This window comes from Lactuca virosa, chromosome 9 (genome assembly GCF_052849685.1).
Source record: "Lactuca virosa cultivar CGN04683 chromosome 9, Lactuca_virosa_CGN04683_v6, whole genome shotgun sequence".
Classification (NCBI taxonomy): Eukaryota; Viridiplantae; Streptophyta; class Magnoliopsida; order Asterales; family Asteraceae; genus Lactuca; species Lactuca virosa.
This window is the reverse complement of record NC_136434.1, coordinates 5,363,774-5,386,925: the sequence shown is the minus strand read 5'-3', so window position 1 is coordinate 5,386,925 and position 23,152 is coordinate 5,363,774. Positions and strand designations below refer to the sequence as shown.

At 34.2% G+C, this 23,152-nt stretch overlaps 3 protein-coding genes and 1 long non-coding RNA gene across 4 annotated transcripts; 2 read left to right on the top strand and 2 right to left on the bottom strand.

Moving 5' to 3' along the window:
* Positions 1-4,066: 4,066 nt before the first annotated feature.
* LOC145141298 (uncharacterized) lies at positions 4,067-5,435 on the bottom strand. The gene is made up of 3 exons (XR_013722576.1): positions 5,297-5,435; positions 5,074-5,208; positions 4,067-4,299 (listed from the first exon to the last, which is right to left on the bottom strand). It is a non-coding gene; the product is annotated as an uncharacterized LOC145141298 (long non-coding RNA).
* A 3,782-nt stretch (positions 5,436-9,217) lies between these two features.
* LOC145138450 (large ribosomal subunit protein eL18x-like) lies at positions 9,218-10,556 on the top strand. The gene is made up of 5 exons (XM_079072531.1): positions 9,218-9,329; positions 9,430-9,519; positions 9,609-9,737; positions 9,927-10,109; positions 10,204-10,556. The coding sequence occupies exons 1-5, from the start codon at positions 9,327-9,329 to the stop codon at positions 10,360-10,362; spliced, it is 564 nt and encodes a 187-aa protein (XP_078928657.1). The 5' UTR covers positions 9,218-9,326; the 3' UTR covers positions 10,363-10,556.
* A 7,546-nt stretch (positions 10,557-18,102) lies between these two features.
* Positions 18,103-19,724, top strand: LOC145136432 (alpha/beta-Hydrolases superfamily protein). Its single transcript, XM_079070551.1, has 3 exons — positions 18,103-18,844; positions 19,001-19,242; positions 19,330-19,724. Exons 1-3 carry the CDS (start codon positions 18,377-18,379, stop codon positions 19,574-19,576), a joined length of 957 nt encoding a protein of 318 aa, XP_078926677.1. The 5' UTR covers positions 18,103-18,376; the 3' UTR covers positions 19,577-19,724.
* A 158-nt stretch (positions 19,725-19,882) lies between these two features.
* LOC145136431 (putative pectinesterase/pectinesterase inhibitor 7) lies at positions 19,883-22,432 on the bottom strand. The gene is made up of 2 exons (XM_079070550.1): positions 21,370-22,432; positions 19,883-20,783 (listed from the first exon to the last, which is right to left on the bottom strand). The coding sequence occupies exons 1-2, from the start codon at positions 22,346-22,348 to the stop codon at positions 20,095-20,097; spliced, it is 1,668 nt and encodes a 555-aa protein (XP_078926676.1). The 5' UTR covers positions 22,349-22,432; the 3' UTR covers positions 19,883-20,094.
* Between the last annotated feature and the right edge of the window lie 720 nt (positions 22,433-23,152).

The window sequence follows — 23,152 nt, the reverse complement described above, 5'->3', positions numbered from 1 at the left end:
CAAAAAGAAGTCTCAATAGATAACATCAATTTTCTTTGTTTGTTGAGTTTCCTATTTTACTGCTTTCTTTATGTTGTATATAAATCAAAAGTAATAAAAAAGTAGTCTAACTTATAGTTTTATCTTTTAGTAGATAGGTAATATTAGAAAACTTGGAAAACCTAGAAAACCCAATCTAATATCTCTGGATGCTAAAAAAATCATTTTATGTTTAGATCTGGCCTAAATTAATGTTTTGTGGCTATATTATTTAAAAAAAATCTAAGATCAACACCTCTGAAGCCATTGTATTGGTTTTAACATACATATGAATGAAAACGCAGTGATATATTATAGTTTTAGCGAAATCTCCATGCCTAATAAAAACCTCCCTTAAACGCCACGTGTCCATCTTTTAGAATAGCCTTCTGCCACGTGTCAATCCCACAAATATTCAATCTTCTGTTTTTCCCGCCTATCTTCTGTATCAATGACAAATACAAAAAATTAGAAAAAAATTAAAATTTAATCCCTTTAAATCAGCCGCCTAATTAGTGATATATATGCATCCGTTCCTTTCGTTCCGATCACAGTTCTATCTTCTCCAATTTTTCCTATATCTTTTGGAAACCAAATCACTGATTAAAATTTATAAAATACAAAAAATCAGGAATGATTTATCTTCATTGATCTTCAACCCAATTTTAATAAATCCTGATTGAAATCCGCAGCCATCTCCTTATTATCTTTGCTTTCGTCTTCCAATATGCCCCCGATTACCCTGCTACTCCCATCGATTTATATTTACTCTTGCCCCTGTCTCTATGAAAATCCTAGAAAGTTGACTAAACCACCACCTTACCTCCACTGCCACACCCCACCACCGCATATGCTAATCTAAAGCAATACCCAAAACAAGGTAGCCAAACCACCATGTCTCTTCCACCATCGCATGACTTCAATCACTACCCGACTTTTTGTTGTATTATGTGCCACTTCCTTCTCAGTCTCTTTTACTTCCGACTTGCTTTCCTTCTCAGTCATCTAACGACTACTAAAAAAGATAGAACAGAAGCAACAAATCAATGGGTTTGAACTTTGAAGGTAAGATGTATAGGCTTAGGTTATTCTATTCAAAGTAATTATTGTGTTATTGTATGCATAAATGTGGACCAATCAATTTTACTTATTTTAAGAAAGTGATTAATATATATTTTTGAATTAAATATAATTGAAAAATATCATCTAATTTAATTACAAGGGTATTTTAGTCAATTAATATAGATTTGATAAAGAAAAATCGCATATTTTAAGGGATCATATATTCTATTAATTTTAAAAATCCGATTTTATGAACTAAATTTTTTTTAATTCGGACAGTCTGACAGAGTATGTTTATGAGTATATTTCAAAATAAAAATATTCTTAGACCATAAATAATAAAAATATTCTTGAACCTATTTCTTGATCATGACTTTAACAACTTCTTGTAGAATAACAAATTCTTGAACAATCAAGTGAAGAATAAAAACAAAAAATACATAATTTCTTATAGAATACGGTAAATCATTCTACCAGAATATCCTATTACACTTATTAATATAAAAAAAACACAATATATAAATCATTCTACCAGAATATACTATTACATATATTTTTTTCAATACATTGTATATTATTATGGTAGAATAATCCATTCTTTTTGGAAGATTGGTGATCATTGTTCATCTTCATCCCATACATTATTCATCTTCAAGATTCTATTATGACAGAATCAGAATTCAAGATTCCAATTCCAGTAGAACTGGAATTCGTGATTCTATCCCGATAGAACTACAATCATAGAAAATACACAAATCACAAAGGAAATATCAAGATTTAATTCCCACAGAATCGGAATTCGCCACCATCTGTAGCAGTGCAAATATGATTAAGTTCTTCCAACTTGCTCTTTACTCGATTCCTCTAAAATTAAACAACAGCAAGTAATAAGATTTGAAACTAAAAGATCTAAGCATTACCAAAAAACGTACAAGGATATTGTATCCTGAAAGCAATAATCTAAGAAAAGAATCTGACACTTTACGACAAATAAATTATTTCTCTCAGACAAATCCTCAAACACCTGGTGCTCACACACCTACACATCAAATTAATAACTATATCACCATTCAAAAGCTTGTAATTCACATGTCTTGAACAAATCAAGAACTTATATAGAAACACACCTGTTGCATACGGCCAAGCTTGCTCCACACCTCTCTCGTGAAACAAAATTGTAAAGGGTATATGCGTATGAAGATTCGTGGTATCAGCTGCAAAAGCAGATCAAAATTCAAAATTGAAACAAATGTCATACCACAGCTAACAAACAATACATCAATAGAGCCAAATTTAACCTCAGTTGATAGTTTTTTCATCTCAGGGAGAACAAATCTTATTGAAGCTTACCATTAACAATGTCTCTGAATCTTACCAACAACATTTGGAAACAACAATCAATTTCAGCAAAATGAAATCGATTTCAACAACATTTGAATGATAAATCAGAAAAAAAAAATTACCAAGAGAATATATCAATTTCAAAAAAATTACCTGGAACATAAATCAATTTCTAAAAAACTGATTTTAGGAACAATCAATTTCATAACAAGTTTGCAAGATATAATCGAGATTCAACAAGAATTCAACAAAAAAAAACAAATAAAAAAAGGGTGAAGCAACTATAAGCGGAAAAAAAAACATACGTGATGAAGGGCGGCTGACCAACGACGAGGATGGAGGTTGCGCCAGGGAAGGATGTTGCGTCGGACAAGAAGGTTGCGACGACATGTGGATTTGATCGGAGGGGAAGCATTCGGAGTCGAGGAGAGAAGTAAAAGGTGCGACGCGAGGGTGAACAGGAGCGCCGACGCCGACGTGAACGATGAGCGTTGACGCCAACGTGAACCAGAAGCACCGATGAAGGGATGAGGTGACGATGGACGATGCGCTGATGCAATCAGAAGCCGACGACTAGAAAACGATGGAGAGAAGGTGTTTGATTGATGACGACTGTATACAAGAAAAAAAAAGGTTTAAAGTGAATGCTAGCATGATTATAGGGACTATTTGTGGAATCTATTTATCAAAATACTAAAATACACTTGTTTATTTATTTAATTATTTAAATTTTTATTTAATTTTGATTGCCCAACATTTGAGCGGGAATGAGTTATGTTTCGTAGAAACGTAAACATGTGTCTTGGATCTCAAAGGAACTATAATTTTAGTTTTATAATTAGTATTTAAGGAAGTTCTTCAATTAAATAGTAAGAAACATGGAAAGCACACCAGGTGTTTGTGAAAATGTCTCACATATAGTGATGTTGTGATGAAGACATGGTGCTTAAATTGCATGCAATTCTTTGTATCCAGGTTTGTCTGCTTTGTTCTACTAATCCTAAACCTAACCTTGATCATATTAGTTTCTCAAATAACCACGGTTATAATTAGATATGGTTCTTTTCAATTAGTGATCTATTCTCTCTCTCTCTCTCTCTATATATATATATATATATATATATATATATATATATATATATATATATATATATATATAGGGAAATGATCAAATGAGAACACCAAAAAGGTTGAGAACGCGAGAACATTTCTGGACCAATCATTTTATAAGGATATATTTGTAATTATGTATTTAATTTAAATTAAATCAACTTAAATTCAAATCTTAATTTCCTAAAATTTAGCGATAATAATTATAGTTACCTAAAATAAAAGATTAACCAAATTTTTTTATTAATTGATGAGAAAAATAACTTTTATTAATTTATCTGTCAAAATAAAAAAGTTGTCTTTTTCTAATCTATCATTCATCTAAATATTTTCAATCATATAGGAATAAAACTCATTTGTAATTATAAAAATATATGGTTGTAATCTAAATTAATAAAACACATTTTAGTGATAAACAGATTCATTTTTAAATGAATAAAAAATATACTGCCAATCATACATGAATATACTAACAAATAAAAAATTCAACACATTAATTATTCAATATTAAACACTGTTTTATTCATAAATAAATTTTCCAAATATTGAGGTTATACATTTATATTGTTATGTTTATAAATGAATATGCCGAGACTGGTTTCATATATTTATACATGATTATACTCAACAATGATTAAATCACTTCAAAGGAAAAAAAAACTTGCAAAATTCATCCATATGTCAACCATTTTCTTGAATCGTTCGCAACCCCATTCTTCTATTTGAATCAAATGGCTCGTGAGCTTGTGAAACGAGTAGTAGTAATACCTTAAAAATTACATTAAAAAAATATTAAAATGAATGATTAGTAGCAAACTCATGTGGTTTTATAATCATAATTTATTAGTACGAATCTTCTAATCATTTATGCTGCCAATAGTTATAATCATAAATGATTATTATAGTTGGCTTCTAATGGTATGTACAACTATGATTATACATGTTTATAATCATAAGTGATTAAACAAACACTATCAAGCATTCTTTTTTGATTAAACTATTATCTCCGGTAAACCACCTAGTAATGAATCTGTTCACCTTTATCCAATTTTAATTATTTAAATCATCAAATGTAATTAATAATGAAACAAAATTGGTCTAAAACCTACAAAATAGGTCAAAATTCGGAAAGAAAAAAAAATGAACACAAATACCTTGATTTATCTATGCTGCCATTACTTTGTCCTATTTTTAACCCACACAAATGAGCACAACAAGTTTCCTCTTTGACTGTCATCTCTGTGCTTAAACTTTGTTGCAGGCAACGATAATAAAAAAAAACCAAAAAAAATTGGATCTTTGTTTTGATTATATCCACGCAGTTGATAAACTTCAACTTTTCACTTTAATTTGCCTTTTTTTATAAGCATTTGTTCTTCCCTTTTTACATAACGATGATATTAATACTCTTTTATATTGAAACTAATCTACATTTAAAAATTATATCTGCCATAAAAATGATAATCAAATTAATATCAGAAAAACGAAACACAAACAAGAAGAAAAATAGTAGTATGTATAAGAATGATAACCATAACTTACGAATACTAGGGTCGGCATAGGTTCGCTGGGTCACCAAATATGGTGCGGCACCACCACCATCACCTCTAACATCGTTGCTACATCCTCCTTCTCGATCTCTCTCTGAAACCCCCTCGTGCTCTCCCCTTCGTTTTCCTGTTTAAGAGAAAACGAAACCCTATTGTAGTTAAAACCGGTCAATATTCAAATAGGGAACCAATTGTGTAAATGAGAGTGTTTAGACCAGGGAGAAGGCTCGATGGTGGCTGCAATGTAAGATAATTATCGTGAATAGATTCTGGTGGTGTGTGGATGAAGGAGACTATTTTGTTGATGAAGCCCTAGGTATACAAAAGAGTAAGAAAGAGACGGCAAACAAAAATGAAAGGAAATTGACGTGAGAGAGAGAGAAATTTTAGTAATCAACTAAATTTGTAATTACTATTATACCCATATGGCAGTTTTAAAGTTACACTTTAATGCTAGTAATTTAAGAATTTACATAAATAGCCCGTTTGATTATAACCTTAGATATAGATATTTAAATGGTCCAGATCTGTTCTCGCGTTCTCAACCTTTTAGGTGTTCTCATTTGATCCTACTCATATATATATATATATATATATATATATATATATATATATATATATATATATATATATATATATATATGGAAAAGTTCAATAGAGAACCATTATTAATCAAGGAACCAAAAAACCAATTCAAAGCGTCAGAATTTAAAGCGATCAACGGCAAAAGGAAGGGTTGTAAAATTTTATAATGGACGCACATGTACCGAATTATAACAAAACTCACTTCCTTTTTTTAATTAAAATTTTTTTTATGCCAACTTTTTTATCGAAAAAAAAACCGAATATACCGTTGTTTACGATTTTTCGTCCTCTTTCCATAGAGATCCATGATGATATATAAAAAACGATTTTTTTCCCGAAAAAAACCCACTTAATTTTATTAGTTTTTTTCAATATTTAAGTTTATTTTTATAAAAAAAACTAATTATACCAAAAATATTAATTTTTTGTACTCTATTAATAAACATTAACACCGATTAAAAAAAAAAAACCTCGAACAGTGTACATTCACATTGTGAATCTAAACTGTAAATATTTTAGTTTTTAACATTCACAATATGAAAAATCTCGAACAGTTCAGATTCACATTGTGAATCTGAATTACTATGATGCACACTGTGAATCTGAGAAGGTATAAAAAAAAACCCTCGATCAGTGTAGATTCACACTGTGAATCTAAACTGTAAATATTTCAAATTTTAACATTCACAATGTGAAAAAGATCCGATCAGTTCAGATTCAAATTGTGAATCTGACTTATTATTATGTACACTGTGAATCTGAGGATGTTCACAATGTGAATCTGAACAGGTTTACAATATGAATCTGAACAGGTTCACAATGTGAATCTGAACTGAAATATCGTTTTTTTAACATGAATATTAATCTATGTTTAAAAAGTACAAAAAATATGAATTTTGATATATTTATTAATTTTTTTCTATAAAAAATAGACCTTAACTTTTTTCATTAAAGAAAATGAAGTGAGTTTTTTTCGAAAAAAAAAGTTCGTTTTTTATATATCATCATGGATCTCTATGGAAAGAGGACGAAAAATCGTGAACATCGGTATATTCGGTTTTTTTTGATAAAAAACATGGCCTAAAAAAAATTTTAAACGAAAAAAAGTGGTGAGTTGTTTTGTAAAGGGTGAATTTTTTGGTATAATCCGGTGTGTGTACGTCCAATGTAAAAGTGTACATATATTTTAGTGGTCGTTAATCGTTATGATTTCCGACGCTCACGATTGGTTCCTTGGTTAATTATGATTCTCTATTGAACATCAATATATATATATATATATATATATATATATATATATATATATATATATATATATATATATATATATATATATATATATATATATATATATATATATAGTTTGAGGTGAATATCATTCAGGTTAGTTTTATTTTTTCAAAATTTATTTTTAGAGGATATTGTTTTTTTGGGATTCATGACTATTCTAATTTCACAGTTGATAGTAAATATCCAACTTTAATCTCTTTTTACAGGAGTATTTGATTTTTAACGACAAGAACTCATAATGTTGGTGTCCCTTACTCTCTTTTGAGTACATTGCTGATTCTATGGAGAGGCAAGATCTTATTAGTCTTCACTATTATATTGAGAAAATTATATTCTTATGTTTATTTTTTTAATTAAATATCAATATTTTACATAACTCTTTTTTAGTATCAGTGCAAGGAATAGTGCAAGGAATAACGTGGATTAAAAAATTGTATAATATTGTGGCAAGTTACGACGTCCAAATAAAAATGTATCAATTTTTCTTTTGCATTTATAGTTCAAGTTGAAACTATTATCTTGCTAATTTAGGCATTTAACTCTTTTTGGGAAGAATTGTATATTTTTTTGTCATCACCGTGTAAAATTGTAAATTTTTTGGTCATCAACTTTTGATTTTGTTACTTTGTTTTGGTGTGATCAACCTGTAATAAGACGATAACTTTAGAGAAACATATTAGACTCAACTTCATCTCATTTAGGACCAATATTGAATATTTGATAAATTTATTTTGTTTTATCAAACTTGATTTCTTTGAATGATAGTGTGTCTATTTTAAATGTGCAAGTGCAGAGAAATTCAAGTAAATTACTTGATATGTTTTTTCTACAAGTTCCATTTTAGTTTGAACAATTAATCGACAAATATATAATATAAGTGATTTTTATAAAACAGTTACTTCAGAATTTTTTTATGTTTAAGTGTCTAAATTTAATATGACAATTAGGAATTGATGTAACTTCTTTTGATTCCTCGTTTATTAGAACCGGTTGATTATAATATAATTGTTTATTTTATAACAAACTTAAACATAGCACATTTGAAATGAAAACTTTATAAATGACAAATGTCAAACTTATTCTTACCAATCCAACTGAAGGACCCAAACAAATGATTAAGATTCAAATAAGACTAAGATTCAAATTTATGTTATTTGAAAAAAATGAGTTTTTGGTTTAATTTTTTCGGAAAATTGTTTGTAAAAAGTCGGAAATTGGGTTTTCTTATTTTTGGTTTTATACAGTTTTAATAATTTAGTTTTCTATTTCTGTTGTAAGTCAACAGATTATTGGAAATGGGGGTATTAAACGTCGTTTGGAGCATATTTTTTTTTTCTTTTTACGGTTTTAGCAATGTACTTTGGAGCTAGATTGGTGTTTTTGATAAAACATGGGCTTTCATATTAAATAATGATTGGTATTTTTAGAAAGTCAGATATGATGAAAGTTGGAATCTTTGAAAATTGGCTTTGTATGGTTTTACCAATGTACTTTGCTAATTTCATTTGGAGAAAATAGGAGGAAAAGTTGGGGTTTTGTTTTTTGAATTTTTATAGTTGAATATCATCATGGGTCTCAAGTCTTAAGTGCAAAGCAAAATTCTATTTCGATGTCATTTATAGTATTATATTTTCTAAAATGTTTTTTTCTAGGATTTCGACATGGAGTGGAAAATAAAAATACTTGTATAACATTCTACTTTCTGGAAATTATCATTTATAACATCCTACTTTGTAAAACAGCCTCTTTTTGAGGATTTTCTACATGGAGTGGAACATAAAAAACAAAAATTTCTTTTATAGCATTTAACTTTTTGAAAAACTATCATTTATAGCATTCTACATCTTAAAATGATAATTTTTTTTGAATATTTCGAACATAGATTAGAAAATAAATAAATAAAAACATTTCTTTATATGGCATTCTACTTTTTGGAAATGTTGGTGGAAAATAAATAAAAAACATGTTTTGTTTATAATAATTTAAACATATCAACCGTGGTTTCCACGGGTTATAACCTAGTTACAATAATATAAATAGCCACGAAACATAACATTAAACTAGACAAAAACGAAACATAAAATAATTTTAATAAATATAAGATAACATCATACAGTAAGTTTCTCTAAGTTTTCACCCATATGATATTGGGCCAAAATACTTGGGCTCTTTTTTTATGCATATGCTATTAGAATGATTAGTATCATACCAAGTACCAACGGACCCAAACATCGGTTCACAATCCAGTCTATCTACGACTACATAGAGTCATAGACTAGCCACTTATAGCGTTGTGTTCATAAACCCTAACTCCTTTTTCTTTCGTTCGTCTCCTTCTTCTTTCTGCAGGTACACGCAGCCGTCGCCGTCATGGTATTCTCAATTCCCTTGAACCCTAATCAAGCTAACAATCTTCTTCTATTTACATTTTAATTTGTACGCTAATGCATTCAAATCCGTTTCATGATACCAGGGTATAGATCTTGTTGCTGGTGGAAAGAGCAAGAGGACCAAAAGGAATGCTCCACGTTCCGATGATATCTACCTTAAGCTCCTCGTCAAGGTTTTCATACTCATCAGATTTCACTCTGTCTGCTTTCATTTTTTGTAGGTTTACCGAAATTGTTAACGTTTGTTTGAAAATTGTTTCAGCTTTATCGGTTTTTGGTGAGGAGGACCGGAAGCAACTTCAATGCAGTGATACTGAAGAGGCTCTTTATGAGCAAAGTCAATAAGCCTCCAATTTCTCTCTCTCGCTTGATCCGTTACATGGCTGGCAAGGTATGCCTGTTTGCAATTTCGTTTCTGTAGATATACATCGTTTCATAGATAATTGGTAGATTCTGTAGATATACATCTGTACCTATAATCCGACTTGGAAAAGCTGATGCTTTTTTATTAGCTGTGAATAGTGATGTGTAATCAATTGAAGTAATCTAACTCTTTATTTTGTGATTTTGGTTTAATTAGGACGATAAGATTGCTGTGGTTGTTGGCACAGTAACCGATGATGTTAGGGTTGATGAAATCCCATGTATCAAGGTCACTGCTCTGAGGTTCACCGAGACTGCAAGGGCCAGGATCGAGAAGGCTGGTGGTGAATGCTTGACTTTTGACCAGTTGGCCCTTCGAGCTCCTCTTGGCCAGAACACGGTAAGCTAATCATAATGAATTTCTTATGTTTCTGTTCATGCTCAATCTTATGTCTAAATGTAGTTATGGATGCATGTGTTTATGGCTTTTGCAGGTTCTTCTTAGAGGTCCAAAGAACTGCAGGGAAGCAGTGAGGCACTTTGGAAAAGCTCCTGGTGTGCCACACAGCCATACCAAACCGTATGTGCGATCCAAGGGAAGGAAGTTTGAGAAGGCAAGAGGAAGAAGAAACAGCAGAGGCTTCAGAAACTAAGTGTGTTCATCAATGGTGGGTGTCTTTGAAATGTTGCCAAAGTTCTATAATCTCTTTTTATGCTGGTGTTGTTTGGATTAAAGCTATGATGAAAATTTTGGTGTTTGGTAATATGTTATATGTAGCAGCAGGGAGTTTTTGATTTCTAATTTACCTTCAACAATTGTTTAATCGAGATCAATTTTTATCATTTATGTTTAATGGAGTTCAGTTTTTATATAAAATCACAGAAAGTTGTAGTAGAACCTAAAGTATTTGACTTGGGAGCACAAACATGATATGTATAGATATTTGACTTGAGAGTAAGGGGCTGTTTGGTGTGCCCAACACCATGGACATTCCCAAGAGAGAGAACATGAGTGAAAGAGGAAGAGAAAAGGGGTGGGTGTGACTAGCTCCCTAAGCACTCCCAAAAGATGGAATAAGAGAAAAAGTAAGAGAAAAGGGGCGAGGCTAGTGCACCGGATCTTTTCATGGTCTTGTGACCATCCTACCCAAAACATGGTGTAGCCGAACCTTCTCCGAGCACCGTGCTTATAACCGAACCTCTTTGGGGTAACATATCGTATAGCCTAATAGATAAGTGAATAGTTATACTCTAAATTTGGTGTGTTAGTCATAACATCAACCATAGTCCCATACACTTTTCTTTGCACTACAAAAATAAAGTGTAAAATTAGAGTGGTTGTATGTGATTAGGTTTACAAATTTTAAGGGGTTGACTTTTCTTTAGAATGTTAGATTGTGGATTTTACTGGTTAACTTGCAAATCAGGATGGATTTTATTTAGGCTAAGAGGTATAGAGGCCACACAAGGTGCAGGTGTCTATGTGGCATGCATTGCCGCACAAAAACACCGCCCCTTACTTGATGTGGTGAATCGTTGCACCGGGAGGCTGCAACCTAAAAACCTATCTCACATAATCTTTCTTTTTATTCTTATCCTCCTTTTTCACCACATACATATGCAAGAACACCACCCATGAATATGAAGGAGTTGAGTGAAGATGAATATGTTGCTCATGTGGTTTCAACACAATGTCCAAATATACCATATCTCCTCTTATTTGATGCCTATATGTATGTGTGTAACATGAAACATTTAGTAATAGCAACATGTTGATATCATGCCAACGATGTTGAGACGTGGAGTCTAATCTAAATGACGATGGTGAAGTTACTGTCAAAGTCTTCCGAAGAGTGCGACCTCGACTTTTGCCTAGAGCGCAATCCTAACTTCTACATAGGTCGCAACATGAGTTTGATCTCAACAAAGGTTGGAGACATCAAGAAGAAGCGAAGTTTTGAAGTCAAGATAAAAGCGTAGTGTTAGTGAGATGTTCCGAAGCACAAACTCTGACGCAGTGTTCCTGGAAGATTCGACCGTAAGAGGCAGCAAAGTAGCTTTTAGTCCTGAGCTTCGGTGTTGACTTTACAACATTGGGGAACACGTTTACCTTTACGCCAACCTGTAAAATGCGTATTGGCCCATCACATAATTTTAGTTCAAATACACTACAAATACATCTAATTTATTGTAACCTTAGAGTAGATTAGTGAGTGTGTGTTGGAAGTATATAGTACAATAAATACATAATTCTTGTATTTCATATCAAAATCAATAACAATCTCTCTTGTTTGCCTGCAGACGTAGCTTGATCAATCAGATCAACCGAACAATGTTAAATCTCCTTGTGTTCTTGTTATTCTTCCCATCATAATCATCTCCATTAGTGTGTCTTGTGTTTGCTGAGTTATTCATAATCTCCTAAAAGACAACGACATGGCAAATACGTCATATTGTGTATAATGCTTACGAAACATAATATACAACATTGTGCTTTAAACGTTGAGAGGACCCTTTTAAAACATAGTTTTTTTTGCAAATTTTTAATAAAAATTAGCAAGACGCTAGAAAAACATTAGAAAACAGAGATAACTGAAACCATCATTCATTCATCTCAAACCATCAAAAGTATAACAATGTGAAAAAAAGTTATAGAGTACAATCCCAAAATCATAAAATACTAAATACTGGTGGATGCGATGCGATCATGCTAAACCTTCCTTTTTGAATCGGAAGTACCTAAAACATTTAAACATAAACCGATAGCACAAAGCTTAGTAAGTTCCCCAAAATACCACATACCATACATACATATCATACATACATATCAGCCTAAAGCTGTAACGGGTCTATTTCACCCATGAGTCCCTTCCGACTCTCTGAGTCCCTTACGACTCCTTCGGTATCTTTCAACCGGTACGAGTTTATTTCTCCCCCTACATCTAAGCATACAGTCATACTAGCAAGAGTCACAAAGACAACAAGCACATTCATACATATTGTAAGTGTCACGAAGACAACTATTTTCCTACAACATAATATAGTGGGCCGACATTGGTGCCTTCGACCCACAAGTACAACGAGGAGACTCACATCAATCTGATGATAAACAAATCACACTCTCGGGTTGCTGCTACCACGACTTCTCACACTGAACATATCTAAAATCAACCCTAATTAATAAACAAGGTAATAAGCTCTAATCAATGGTTCAAATCATATTCTATCTTACTAAGGGTAAAAAACCATTTTACCATTCCTATATTTGACCAAACTAATCATGGCCCAAAACCCATAATGACACAAGGCCCAAAATGGCCCAAATGGGCTTCTGGGAGTACGCACTGCGTATCCATAATTACGCCCTGCGTACTGGGCTTCAACAGAAAGGGAAATGGGGTAAAGCCCGTTACACCATGCGTACTCCAGGGTTATGCCGAACGTACTACCCTGAAGTCCAAAACCCATATTAAGCACTTAATAGCTACAGTCTAAGCGTCGAATTCACAGATCTAGCCCTTGGGAAAGTCTTAATTGATAAAGTTGACAACTTTAAGCTTTTGCATGACTTAATAGAGCCCAAAACCAAACCCTAATTTCTTAACACCATAAAATGGTCAATAACTCATGCATGGTTGAACTATTCCCAACAAGATTCGATTTTTATGCAATAAGGACCTCTGAAACATCAAGAAATGCTAACCTAAGCTATGGAGTAGCTCCTACTCATAAGAGCCAACCCTTGGGACCAAAATGCCAAAACCCTAAACTATTCTAAATCTATGTAAAAGAATCATAAAGGTTGAGACTTTATACCTTCTGGAAGATGAGTAGAGTCTGTATCTACAAGCTATAGACTCTAAACACACCTTCCAAGTTCTCCTTCTTCACGATAACACACCAAAAATCACACAAAAGCTTGATATTCTCACAAATGGAGCTAGGGTTTCGTGGGGGCTGAAAGAGAGGGTGGTGGTTGATGATAAGAAGGGTTTCCAAGGGTTTAAGGTCCTTAAATAGGGTCCAATACCCTAAAATTAGGATTTTCATTCATTACGAGTACGCCATGTGTACTCTAGGTACGCCATGCGTACTCATGGGAAACCCCGCGTCCAAGTTAATGAGTTACGCCCCGCATAACGACCATCCATGCAAAAACCTAAATATATAAACTTTTAAAGAATTTATCTGGGAACCGGGTGTTACAAGATAGAATGCGAAGACACGATCGAATAATATTAATCCAGGGCCGTTAGAGAAGGCACACTCAATGTAAGAGTCAAAATGGTCGTTATCTCCATAAATCGATCTAACAATTATAACCAATAAAATATTTCTTAAAGAACTACCATCTCCATGTAAATAATGACCCTTTCTTGAAAGTTAATAAACTTGCAATTCCCAAACCTCTTTCCCCTTCTCTAGCTAGAACTTTCTTCTATATTACCAAAGCCACTTTTTTCCCCCAAACCGACACAAAAAAATGATTCTAGGAGATTTCTACACCTTTTGAAACCGAGTTTGGGGCTTGAAAAAGCTACATATAATAAATGCAAATGGTACCCAACACAAATTTCAAAAAGGTAATTCTACCATGTACGGATAAGGTTTTAACTTTTTAAGTGAAAAGTTTGGTTTTGAACTTATCAATCACCGATTTCCACCCATCGAGACAAGACATATTTGTATGGACGGTCAACTAAGGTACAAATTAACAAACAAGTAGAAGAACATCCAAGAATCTCTGCAAGTTGATCAACCTACTCAAAAGTAACCCCAACCGAAGGTAAATTACTTTTGAGTAAGTTAATTATAAGACCAAAAAGCTAAGAAGAATCATCTAAAGATTATAATACATACTTATGAAACTATTTCCCGAAGGCCAATATATTGACATATCTTGCGTTGCATGTCTAATTCTTTAATTAAGATTATTTATTTATAAATTTTTAGTAAACAAGGAAATTGCTAAGTACTTTTTTATAAATGGAGTTGTTTTAGATTTTCAATGCTCAATGTTTTAGGTATTTCTTTCCCGTTAAGATATTCAAGGGTGTAAGAGCTGCTTCCGTGGGTGTAAATGCTCTTCCTTTGACACAATTATTGCAATATTTATCTATTTGAGTTTTATATGTTTCTTTTTGTAGTTCGACTATTTCACATCATCATTACAGAATATATAAGTTGGTGCGTAAGTCTGTATGTGTACGGTCTTCATCGAACTCAAATACTTGTTGGGATATAAGTTCGAACTCATTAATAATGACTACCTAGGATCTGTAGGTTAATCTGAACGAGGTTTCGTTTGTGTCGGTACGAGGAGTTGTTGAGTATGACCATAACACACTTGGCGGTTCTTTAGCCCACTTTAGATTTGCCATGGCGCTTTTTCAGTCTAACATTGACTACTCTGTTGGTTACATCCCTTTGTCCATTTGATTGTGGATGAGCTACAAAAATGAACTTTTGTTTGATTCATATTTCTTTACTCCAACTCCTCATGATGTTTTCATCAAACTGGGTGCTATTGTCCCTAATAAGTGCATGTCGGACTCATATTCGTGTGATGATGTACTTTCACATGAACATGATTATGTTTTTCCTAGTTATGGTAGCTAACGGTTCCACTTACACCCATTTTGTAAAGTATTTGATTGCGATGACTATAAATTTGACTCGCCCTAGTGCTTCTGGGAATGGACCAACTAGGTCAATCCTCTATTGGTGGAATGACCATCATGCTAATCATGTTGGATGATGGTAGTCATCTACTAAATTCCTGGCATACGATGCATTTAGTTGTTAATGTTTGTGCCTCTATGTTTACTTCATACAAGTAATATATGATACAAAATATTTAAGTTGACAGGCTTCTCGCTCCCTAATGTGCTCCACTAATTTTGGAGTGAGTCTCGGTGAGAATATATTCTGCATCTGCCTGATCTATGCATTGTACATGGTCTTAGGTAGGATTCCCCCTCGGATAACCAATTATGGGGCTTTCACTCTCATCTTTCATGCTATTTTCTCATCTTATGGTAGTACACCATGTTGGCTGTAGTCGTAGTATGATGTCATCCAATTTGGTTCAAAGCAAAAGTCATTGACTTCTTCATTGTCTATGAATGGACAACATATATCGCTCAACATTTAAGTAGACGTTTTATTACTTAACTTTGTTGGAAATTTTACTCAACTATGAGATAATAATTGTTACTAAAACAATTTGTAAACAGATTATGGTTTTCGACTATACAACATGTTTAGCCTATGTTTCATTTTTTTTTAGAAAATGTAAGTGTAGAATTTGTAAATAAATGTTCTGTTAATTTAGTACTTAATACTCTTATTAAAAATATCAAGCTCTCATTGAAAATATTAACTTGTTTATAGTGAAGCTTGAATAGCACGATAAAAAAAATATAATGGGTCCGGAATGGGCTGGAGACGGGTGATGATAGACCCAGCTTTTAAAGGGAACAAATTCGATTCTCAGCACTCGTAGGGGATGAGGACAAGGATGGGTACCCCATATCCCGACATGTTTTCATCCCTAGCGCAAACCCGTTACAAGATAGAAAGTTCTCTTATCAAAAGCGAGCTGGTAAGGGAGGAAGGAGTCATTCCCTTCCAACCCACTGAACCCACTGCCACATCACTTTTTCTTTTTTATTTTTCTTCATCTTTCCCAACCCACAACACACAGAAACCTTATCTTTTTGAAACCACTCAACCCATTCAATTAAAAAAAAAATACAAAACAATCAAAGGTAAAATCTTAATTAGCAATAGAATTACCGGCGGTACCAATCCCCCTTCAACGGGTTGGTTAATTGGTTTCACTAACCCACTTCATCATCTCTCTCTACTTTCTCTCTCTCATTTTCTCTTGTACCATGTGTTTTAAAACTTGTACCTTAGTTGTTTTGTATTTTTTTTAATTGAGTGAGTTGAGAAAGATAGAATTTCCATGTGTTGTGGGTTAGGAAAGATGAAGAAAAAGAAGAGACAAAAATTGATGTGACAGTGAGTTCAGTGGGTTGAGAGAGAACGACTCCCTCCTCCCTAACAACAATAACTACTTCAAACGAAATATTTTATCTAAATATGCTCTAACAACACACTACATTAACGAGTTTTTAACTAGAGGATAGTAGTTATAAAAAATATTTACCAATGTATTGTATTCTAGAATTTATTTACCTAACTCTTGTAGATTAACATTTACCTTTTAAATAACCATTTCGATGGTACCAAGACCCATCCCCACCGTTTACACCAAAACACAAACAAGAAACAATGTCCATGCCATGGTCTCCGATCATTAAAATAATCTCAGCCGTTTCTCTCTCTAGGCTAATCTTCTCGTAGAATTGGTTTCTTTTTGCTGCCATGGTGGAATGCTCTTCCGTTATATGTAGTGTGACGTAGGAGAATCGGTGGAGCAAAGATTGCGACCCCATGACAATGAAGTTTGAATGACTTGGTTGAAAAGGGAAAACGAAGATGGGTAGTGGAGGAGTGTTGGGCGCTGGAAAAGTTCCAAGGAGCAGAGAAGTGGAGTAAGGTATCGCCCAAGGTTACATTACAGGCAAACGGAGACCATCTTATTGATTAAATTGTCCATATTTTCCCTCGTTTACACACTTTTTTTGTTTTCTTAATCACTGATGCCAAAAGCAGCACCGGAGACCTAGTGCTGCAATGTCTTTGGTACACTTGGCTACTAATCCGATCACAAAACTTGAACTTGAGCTAACTCAACAAGAAGCTTGGACGTTGCAGATAACCAAAACAATGAGGGTGAATGAGAATTTGGATCACTTACGAGCTGCCACATGAAGATTTGAGTGCAAAACATTGGACTGATGGCTTATGATTGCAATGAGGTTGACAGACAGTTTCATAAGCAAAAAGCATAATGTATTGGTGGTGGATGACGAGGACAACAAAAGGGTGGCATGGCTGAAGAGGGAAGGAAGGCGGCAAACGGCGAGGACAATCGTTGACAGAAAGAATGCATAAGGTGAGGGAAGAAGACGAGAGGGTCATGGACCCATTTGTTTTATTAATTTCTTTTTAAATAAAAAAATACAATTATTTGGTAAATAATTTACAAACTACAAGCAAATGGTAATTACTTTTTACAACTACAATTACTTGGTTAAAAACTCCTACATTAACCTGTTTAGATAATGAAATAAAATATGTTAAATAACAGAACATACCCACAAAGCTTCGAGTTCTTAATCTTTATTTATATTAATGTAAGTCTAAAATGCCCGAAAAAGAGAGTCCTTAAGTCCGAAATGCAATTCTCAACTACATTCTCCTAAATACTATATATAGGAGGGACACCACAGTAACAAGTCAAATTCATCATGCAGGTGACCAGATCAGATCAAAGTCGGATCCAAAATGTGATATTCCAGACTTGGTATTTAGTTTTTCAAAAATCAAAAAATATTGGTACTTGAAATGTGATAATAATATGGTTACTTCAGTTAATTTCCAAAAGATGTATCGCATCATTCGTGGGTATGGACCATTTTCTACGTTGTTTGGGTTCACGGCCGGCCGGTTCTTATAATAGTCAGAGTAGATCTCGTTTATCACAGACATACACTTCTCACTTCTCAGTGGGACTGAGAAACAGGACTCTAAAATATGGAAATTATAAAACACAGTAAGATACCGGTCAACGGAATAAATATGCACGTAGCAGAGATTCCCGGCGATGGTCCACCGGTTCTTTTCCTCCACGGTTTTCCCGAACTCTGGTACTCCTGGCGCCACCAGATGCTCTATCTCTCTGCCCTTGGTTACCGAACAATCGCCCCTGATCTCCGCGGCTTCGGAGACACCGATGCCCCTCCTTCCGCCGCCGAATACACTGCCTTCCACGTTGTCGGCGACTTGGTGGGTTTACTCGACGCCCTAGGTCTGAAACAGGTATTTCTTGTGGGTCATGATTGGGGGGCCAACGTGGCGTGGAACTTGTGTTTGTTAAGGCCCGATCGGATTAAGGCGTTGGTGAATACGAGTGTTGTATTTAGTCCTAGAAATCCGGTCAGAAAGCCAATTGAATCGATGCGCGCCATGTTTGGAAACGACTATTACATATGTCGATTTCAGGTAATCCAAAAACATCGCGCTTTACCTAATTTGGATTTATTTCTAATCATTTATTGTATCTGGTTGAGTTGCCATATCGATCTGTTTTCGTCATGTATCACTGAATTCAGAGGATATATCCAAGTTATCGATCTGTGAACTGTTTTATTTATGCAGCAACCTGGAGAAGCCGAAGAAGAGCTTGCTCGTGTAGATACAGCACAAGTTATAAAAAAGTTTCTGACTTCTCGTAATCCAGGCCTGCTTTGTGTGCCTAAAGAAGTTGGATTCGGGGGTAAACCCAATTCTAAGATCACTCTTCCCTCCTGGTTGTCAGAAGACGACGTCAATTATTATGCAACCAAGTTTAATCGCACAGGCTTTACTGGTGGATTGAACTACTATCGAGCTATAGACCTGTAAGTTGCCCTTCCCTTCCCCAACGCTTTTTATGTTCTTGTATATATATTTAGCCTGAACTGTGGAATATACTTAATTTGTTGCAGAAACTGGGAATTAATGGCGCCATGGACGGGTGTGCAGATTAAGGTGCCAGTTAAGTTTATTGTGGGAGACCTGGACCTGACTTATAATACCCCTGGTGTGAAGGACTTTATACACAAAGGGGGATTCAATAAACATGTTCCTTTCTTGCAAGAAGTTGTGATAATGGAGGGAGTTGCTCATTTTATTAATCAAGAAAAACCCCAAGAAGTTAGTGAACATATCTATGACTTCATCAAGAAGTTTTGAGTTACTCTTTTAATGTAATCCTGTGCCTGTAGCTGTCATGCTAAGGATTTTCATGCAAAATAAGCATAGAAACGACTTGATCCTTCCAATATGTGTCAGATGAGATCCAATTTTATAAATTCACATATTTTTATAAGTTATCTATCTATATCATTTCATGATTTCTAAATGTTATGAATTGTTTTATATTGAGGTCGCGTATTACTTGACAGTTGACACTGAATTTGAATTGCTTTTATGTTAATGTTTTAATTGTATGTTCGAAAAATCAAAAATAGATAAATGATACTTTTTCAAAACGTTGAGGACTGCTTAATTTGGGTTAACACGATCTGATTCTCTCTTAAGGGTCTGTTCAGCTTTCCAAATAAATGGATTTTAAACATTTAAATGAAAGTTGATGAATTAAATTACAAGGCAAATAATCGGATAGAATTTGTAAGCAAAAAAAAGACTAGTATAGCATTTGATATCCATCAATTCTATACATGATTGCTCCGGCAGCGGGCGCTTATAGGTTATAGCCCACCGTCATATGGCACACCGGTCTGAGGCAAAAACGCATCGCCGGAGATAAAAGCAGACACCGTGAAGTTCACCGCATCTGTGGCGTTAATAATATGAAATCCCGGCCAAGTAACTCTCTTACTGGTATCCGACCCTGGGCCGAAGTTATTAAATTCCGCATAGTAAGAAGTATTTAACGCAAAATCACCTGACCAAATCGACCACCCCGCCGGAGTGATCAATGAATCCATGAAAGATTGCATATAAACTGTTCGTGAATACTCCTTCCAGGGTCGTCCCAAATACGTCAGGGTACTACTATTGCTCGATGCCAAATCGTCAGCTGCTCGAATGATACACTTCTGGATCGAGTTACCGGTGTTTTGCCCGGGATCTGTTCTTCCCTGTGCTGTGATTGCATTGAATTGTCCAGACATCGGCAATCGTGGGTACATATTACAGTTTTGGAAAACCGCCGCTGCGTTTCCAAATATGAAATCTACAGTTCCATATATGTCGCATTCTCTGTAGAATTGACGAAGTGAGTGAGTGTATAATGTGTCTTGGTACCCTTCGAAACTGCAGCTGTAGAACGTCGATAAATCTGCTCCGTTTCTTAATGCGACGGCTTGGTGCTTTACTGCTCCGGCGGTGTTGCGGATTGTTATGTTCACCGCCACAAAATTAGGGGCCACCACGACTGTACAGATTTGAAGTGTCAAATTTTATAAATTAATTGATGCTAATCGACAATGGGAATAAATTATGTGCATATGGTCTAATCCTCTGAAATTTATATTAATAGAATAATTCGTACCTTTAATTTTTTTTAAAGTATAGTTAATTTTAAGTTCCCTTTTTGGTAGTAAATACAAAGAGACCAGGCGTATTAGATAATGTATTAAAATTCCTTGAGAATTTCTTCTAGATTATCAACCATTAACATATTACATTTATTCATATTTTTGTACAATAATAACATAATTTAAGATGTGTTTCGTAATGGCTACTTATCAAATGAGTGGGGTTAGGTAAGCATGTTTATAAGCTGTATGGGTTTTATTAAGTAAAACAAAAGAATTGTTCTTAGAAGTAATTAAACAAGTCAAATTGATCGTGTACAATTGGTTCATATTGTATTTCTTATAGTATCAATTAATTCAGAAATCTGAATTATCATTAGAATAATATCTATTTTTAAATTATATTTATCGTATACATTTATTGTAAAAATATAAAAAATCGGCAAATGGTAAATTTAAAAGGAAGGGATGCAGGATGCTTACTAAATGTTGCGGAATTGAAGGTGGTCCAGCCATCTACGACATTGTGATTTCCGGTTATCACCGTCTGATTAATACCAGCTCCGATCATCATCAGATACTTCTTGTTTTTGGGAATGTTGACGTACTCCTCATAAACTCCGGCTCTCACATAAATCAGGAAATATCCAGCAGTGGAAAGAGAATTGTTGGGAGCAAAGTTAATGGCGTCAGTAATGTTGGTGAAGTTCCCAGTCCCATCTTGACTAACCACCACAATATTGCTGATAACCAACTGATTTCCGGCGCCACCAGTACTCTGAAGAAGCTTTCTCCGCCCCACCGTCTCCAACACCGCCTTTGATTTTTCCGACATTTTAAAAGGTGGCAATCCACCGTTTTTAAAACCGCTATTTTTCTTATTCGAGAAACCAAATTTCTTGTTTTTACTACCCCATCCTTTGTTAAAAAGGGCTAGTGAAACACTGTACAATTTGTTATCGTTTTTAATGGGAGCCACAATGCCATTTTTCGAGCTCCATGAACCGGCGTTTGCTTGGAGGCCATCTATGCATGTTTCTGTATTGGTCAAAATGGCGCTGAGCATCGTCTGAGTGTCTTCCGATTTGATATCCGAAAGGACACTTTGTGTGGTGTTGACTGTTTGGAAAGTGCTTGAAAGGAACTCCACGTTTACTCCGGCCAAGTACTTGCAATCTTCAAGTGCACGAATTGCACCGGTTGTTAAAGAGGCGGAGCTGCTAAGATATTTATCGATCAAATTGGAGAATTTAGTGGCGGCGGATATGGATTTCCGAATAGAGAAGCGGCCGTAGTCATAGACAGTGGCGGAGGAGTTGCTGACGGGGAGGGATGCTTGGCAGATTGAAGGATAAGGGGTGTATTGGCAGACTGTGGCGGTTGCAGCGCCGACAGAGGATGTGTATAGTGCAATGAAAAAGGAAATTAAGAGGAGGTTACAAATGGTACTGGTGGAAGCCATTGATGTGAGCTTAAGATGATGGAGGAGACGATGGGAAGGGTAGGGGTTGATATATACAGAAAAGGGTTTGGAAGTCAACTTGTGCATGGAGAATGGAGGGGAGGAATATATATTTTTAAAGCGTGTTCTAATACTGGTCATGGAGAGAAGAGACAAACTTGCCTCCATGTTGGTGTATTCTAATATTCTTCTTCTAATTTTTAATTTTTGATTTGAATTGTTGTACTTAATTTTTATGCATTTTTGTGGATATTTTTCATCGTTTTATGTCTAAATTAAGATTTTCTACAACAAAGTCACGGTATCCAAATTCAACGTTTTTAGGCATTGATTTTTTTTTTTTTTGGAATAACCAGCCTAAAACCAACTATGAAAAAACTAGCAAAAAGTATGTACAGTTCACATAATCAAGTTTGGACTTTTGATCCAATCGAACGAGCTACCTGGAAATTTCTCCCTTCTACCCACTCTCCAAGAATAAGAGATTGCAACTATGGAATCAAATAACGTCTCCTTCTTCATTTTTGTCTCATTAGAAACAGAGGTTTTTACAAAAATCGGTTGATTTTTATTCTCTTTTCAAAAATAGGGCTATTTGGGGTTATGGCCCCACCCGATCACCAAAGTCATTAAACATATTTTCAATAAAATCCTTTTAGTTTTAATAATTCCAATTTATATGTAACATAAAACAATTTATACATAATTGAGATTTAAGAAATTATATATATATATATATATATATATATATATATATATATATATATATATATATATATATATATATATATATAGAGAGAGAGA

Excerpts from the sequence above, each read along its gene's own strand:
- LOC145136432 (XM_079070551.1), top strand. The coding sequence starts at position 18,377 with ATGGAAATTATAAAACACAGTAAGATACCGGTCAACGGAATAAATATG. Across the intron at positions 18,845-19,000 it reads ATTACATATGTCGATTTCAG|CAACCTGGAGAAGCCGAAGA; the intron begins GTAATCCAAAAA and ends TTATTTATGCAG. Across the intron at positions 19,243-19,329 it reads TACTATCGAGCTATAGACCT|AAACTGGGAATTAATGGCGC; the intron begins GTAAGTTGCCCT and ends AATTTGTTGCAG.
- LOC145136431 (XM_079070550.1), bottom strand. The coding sequence starts at position 22,348 with ATGGCTTCCACCAGTACCATTTGTAACCTCCTCTTAATTTCCTTTTTC. Across the intron at positions 20,784-21,369 it reads CTTCAATTCCGCAACATTTA|TCGTGGTGGCCCCTAATTTT; the intron begins GTAAGCATCCTG and ends AAATCTGTACAG.
- LOC145138450 (XM_079072531.1), top strand. Across the intron at positions 9,520-9,608 it reads ACCTTAAGCTCCTCGTCAAG|CTTTATCGGTTTTTGGTGAG; the intron begins GTTTTCATACTC and ends AAATTGTTTCAG. Across the intron at positions 9,738-9,926 it reads TCCGTTACATGGCTGGCAAG|GACGATAAGATTGCTGTGGT; the intron begins GTATGCCTGTTT and ends TGGTTTAATTAG.